The following is a 4,306-nucleotide window of genomic DNA, read 5'->3' as shown; positions in this document are numbered from 1 at the left end:
AATTACAACTGTGAAAAAAAAGCTGAAAAAAAGTTGAGTAAGAGACACTAATTTTGGCACAATTATATACCGCAACTTGTCACATAACAAATTTTGATTGGTTAAGGTGTGTCAATAGACCATATAAAACATATCTTTACCAATTAAAATTCACAATCTAGTAAATTGTAGCATAAAATTATATCAAAGATGGTGTACCAGCATTACTCAAAAAAGTTGTATCACTCGCACTGTCAACACAGTCTCTCACTGCACTATAATAAGGTCCATTTCATGGGTGCCACTTGTAACAACAATACAGCAATTCTAGACCCTTCAAATCCTATCCCCTCCGCACGTGTCAACCATTCACCATCCTGATATTTTCTCTACCCCACTCCTCCTTAAAATCCCTCTTCGCTTCCACATTATCTTCACAACCTCAGACAGTCTCACACACACAAACAGATCCTAAAACGCTCTGTCGTTTGTTAATCTCATTGAAAATGGCAACCATGGCTTCCACTCTCACCTCCAAGCCTCAAACCCTCGCTTTCTTCGACTCCTCTTCCTTCCATGGCACCCCTTTGGCCCCACCTTCTTCTCTCCGTGTCCATCAACCCGCCAAATCTTCCGTGGCCCCACATGCAATCTCCATGTCCGCCTCTCCTCCGCCCTACGATCTTCAAGGGTTCGCCTTCGAGCCCATCAAGGAGTCCATCGTCTCACGCGAGATGACACGTAGGTACATGACTGACATGATCACCTACGCCGATACCGATGTGGTCGTGGTCGGCGCTGGCTCAGCTGGTCTCTCATGCGCTTATGAACTGAGCAAGAACCCATCCGTACAAGTGGCTATCATCGAGCAATCTGTGAGCCCTGGTGGCGGTGCATGGCTCGGTGGTCAGCTCTTCTCTGCTATGGTACGTGAATCTCAACATATCATCTTGCATGTTTTGGTTCAAGAGTGAAAATGATAAACGAATCCCAAGTATTGTTTTTGTCGGTTCATATTGGGTTATTGGAGGTATATAGATTAAGAAAGATACGATTTTTATTTAGTTTTAATTTATTTGCTTATGGGTCTTTTGGGTGGTCATTTTTGAATAATGGGCATGATGCAATTTTTATTTAGTTTTAAATTGATTTGTTTATGGTTTGTTTATCCGATTGTTTATGTTAAAGAAGGGGTAGGTGGGCCCATCTCGGTTGGAACTGTCTAGAAAAGAGCTTTGAATAAAGAGATGGGATTCACGAGCTAAACTAACCAGAACGAGACTATTAATTACTACTTAATTGTGTGTGTGGCTTTATGTTATTGTTTGGCAAGCAAGTAATGCTATCGGACACTAAAATTTTCATAATTTTTGTTCGCAATTGTTGATCTGGCAAGTTGTGACTGAAGCAACGTTGTCTTTACACTAGCCAATCACTTGCACCACTTTGCCATCTCATGTGAAAAAGGTTCTTGAAATTTTGTGTCCCTAATAAATGGACATGGAGAGGAGAAAGTCAGAAAGAAGAGGCAAAAATTTAATTGCTTATGATGTTTAGTTATCAAGGGAAGAAGGAAAATTTTCCTTTCCTTTTTACTTCCCTTGAATTTGCTGGTGAAAGGAAAAAGAAAAGAAAGAAAAGGATTGAATAATGATATTTATTAAAAGAAAAAAGAAAACTATGTGAAGTTATTATTCAAATATTTAAGTGAAGTGTGTAGCTGATTATATTACTCAAATAAAATCTGTCCCCCAAATTTATACTGTTATAATTTATGAAAGATTTTAGATTTAATTTTTCACTAAAATTTTCTAAATAGGTTGTTCGCAAGCCTGCTCATCTCTTCCTTGACGAGCTTGAAATTGAGTACGATGAGCAAGACAACTATGTTGTGATCAAACACGCTGCTCTCTTCACCTCAACGATCATGAGCAAGCTCTTGGCTCGCCCCAATGTCAAGCTCTTCAATGCGGTGGCAGCCGAGGACTTAATTGTGAAAGAAGGAAGAGTTGGTGGGGTGGTGACCAACTGGGCCTTGGTGTCCATGAACCACGACACACAGTCATGCATGGACCCCAATGTCATGGAAGCTAAGGTGGTAGTGAGCTCATGTGGGCACGACGGGCCATTTGGGGCCACTGGGGTCAAGAGGCTCAAGAGCATTGGGATGATTGACAGCGTACCTGGAATGAAGGCACTGGATATGAACACAGCTGAGGATGCCATTGTGAGGCTTACTAGGGAAATTGTGCCTGGGATGATTGTTACAGGGATGGAAGTGGCTGAGATTGATGGAGCGCCAAGAATGGTATGTTATTTCTTTTATATATTCTGTGTCTATAAGCTTATAATATGCTTAAACTTTGTTTCTTTATGCCTAGTTGTAACATTCAGAATTGATACTCATCTTATCCTTGTTGCATATGGATGCCATGTTCTAAGTAATGAAAGTAGAAGATGGGATATAATGCAAATAGTTGTAGTCCTAAGTACATAATTGCAGAAGGCCTTTTTTGTTCTTATTTCTTTTAGATATTTTGTTACTAATGTAATGGTATGAGAAAGAAATGATGGGGAGGCTTGACCCTTAAAGACAATTATGGAGGTAGTGAAGAGAGAAAGAGAGAATATATAAAGGCAATTACATTGGACCCAACTTAATATTGACAACCTCAATGATAGAGGGCGCGGACCCAACAGCAATTAGAGAGATATGTGTCTTTTTCAGTGATGGAAATGCCACTAGCTAGGAAGAGCAAAAAGATTGCCTGCAATATTGATGAAAGTGATTTATTTGTAATTGCAATTTCTTTTTGGTAATGCAGGGACCCACATTTGGTGCCATGATGATCTCAGGGCAGAAAGCTGCCCACTTGGCCTTGAAGGCACTGGGACTTCCCAACGCTCTGGATGCAGAAGCCATCCACCCGGAGTTGATTCTAGCTGCCGCAGATTCTGCAGAAATTGCAGAAGCCTAGAATCAAATTTTAGAGTTTTTAATAATAAAAAAAATATATGTGCCGGAATAAAATACAGTTCATAGGAATGAGTTTGTGGTGTGGTGGAGTGAGGATGATGTTTATATGGTGGGCTTTCTTCTTTTGGTACTTTATGGCTTTGGAACTTTTAATGCTAGCATTTAGCATTTAGCTTTATTTACTTCTTGTATGCTTCTCGCTTTGCTAGAGACAAAAGTGTTATTTTCTGGATAGTCCTTGGCCATCTTCTCCTTTTTCCTTTTCAATGATTTGGACCTTCTCCTTCGTGTGCTAGATGGTCCCATGATTTGTGCTAGAAATCATACAGTTTAGGTTTTGCAGGAACAGTACACATGATGAGATACTGGTCATTGATTCATTGTGTTTAGGTGCATGATACAGTTTGCTTAATGTGTTATAGATGACTCCAAATTAGTGGTTGAGAAAAATCATCCAAAACCGTAATCATCTACAAATAAGAAATTAGAAGCTCAAATTGTCATCAGGGAATAGACTTTGATGTAGAAAGCCTTATAATTTCGTTGAGCCATTATGAGTAAGTACTTTTATGAACTCACCTAGTCATCGGTTACCTGTTACCTGTAGTTTCACTGCTAATCCTAATGATTGAGAGCAATTAAGCTTTTGGAGAGGGTTTTTGCTCCGTATCATCCTCTACGGTTTTTTAAAATGGGAGTCGAAGCGAATGGGTGAGAATTATGAGGGGGAAGTCGAGCACATTAATTCACAAGCGCATCCAATTGAAGATTGACTCAACCTTAACAAATCTAAACAAAATCTCAACGTAAAATAAAGAAAAAAAAATTATCATGAGATGAATACTTGTCAACGAAGAAGTGCAAATGGATGGGGAAGGGAGTACCTAAACCATTAGGTTATCAACATAGCGGTGGCTCTAGAAATATTTTTGAAATAATTTGAGTATATTAGCGTCACGCAAAAAAAAAAAATAAATAAATAAATAAAAGCACTTACATATCTCTAGAAATATTTTTGAAATAATTTGAGTATATTAGCGTCACCCAAAAAAAAAATAAAAGCACTTAAATATCACTAAGAAACTTAAATGATATAAAATCTAATAAAGAATTAATTTAAATATATCAACATCACAAAAATAAGTACGCATGATTTATTATAATTTCTTTCTATTATCAAAGAGAAAAAGAAAAAAAAAATTGATAAGAGATAAAGTGAGAACTAAAAATGCTGAGATGAAAGTAATAAAATGAGAGAGTAATAAAGTGAGTCTAAAGTGATATTAGAAAAGAGAAATTGAGAGAGAGAGAGAGATGATATTTGCTCCAGTTGTGAGCCAAGTTGCTAAG

The 4,306-nt window shown here is 37.9% G+C and overlaps 1 protein-coding gene across 1 annotated transcript; it reads left to right on the top strand.

Annotated features, from left to right (window-relative positions):
- The first annotated feature begins 396 nt into the window (after positions 1-396).
- Positions 397-3,190, top strand: LOC115956034 (thiamine thiazole synthase, chloroplastic). The gene is made up of 3 exons (XM_031074488.1): positions 397-905; positions 1,799-2,287; positions 2,805-3,190. The coding sequence occupies exons 1-3, from the start codon at positions 486-488 to the stop codon at positions 2,955-2,957; spliced, it is 1,062 nt and encodes a 353-aa protein (XP_030930348.1). The 5' UTR covers positions 397-485; the 3' UTR covers positions 2,958-3,190.
- The last annotated feature ends 1,116 nt before the right edge of the window (positions 3,191-4,306 follow it).

This window comes from Quercus lobata, chromosome 8 (genome assembly GCF_001633185.2).
Source record: "Quercus lobata isolate SW786 chromosome 8, ValleyOak3.0 Primary Assembly, whole genome shotgun sequence".
Taxonomy (NCBI): domain Eukaryota; kingdom Viridiplantae; phylum Streptophyta; class Magnoliopsida; order Fagales; family Fagaceae; genus Quercus; species Quercus lobata.
This window is presented reverse-complemented; position numbering and strand designations above follow the sequence as displayed.

What these genes read in the sequence shown, in the direction of transcription:
- LOC115956034 (XM_031074488.1), top strand. Translation starts at nt 486, where the DNA reads ATGGCAACCATGGCTTCCACTCTCACCTCCAAGCCTCAAACCCTCGCT. An exon ending in GTCAGCTCTTCTCTGCTATG is followed by an intron (nt 906 to 1,798) that starts GTACGTGAATCT and finishes TTTTCTAAATAG; the next exon opens with GTTGTTCGCAAGCCTGCTCA. An exon ending in TTGATGGAGCGCCAAGAATG is followed by an intron (nt 2,288 to 2,804) that starts GTATGTTATTTC and finishes TTGGTAATGCAG; the next exon opens with GGACCCACATTTGGTGCCAT.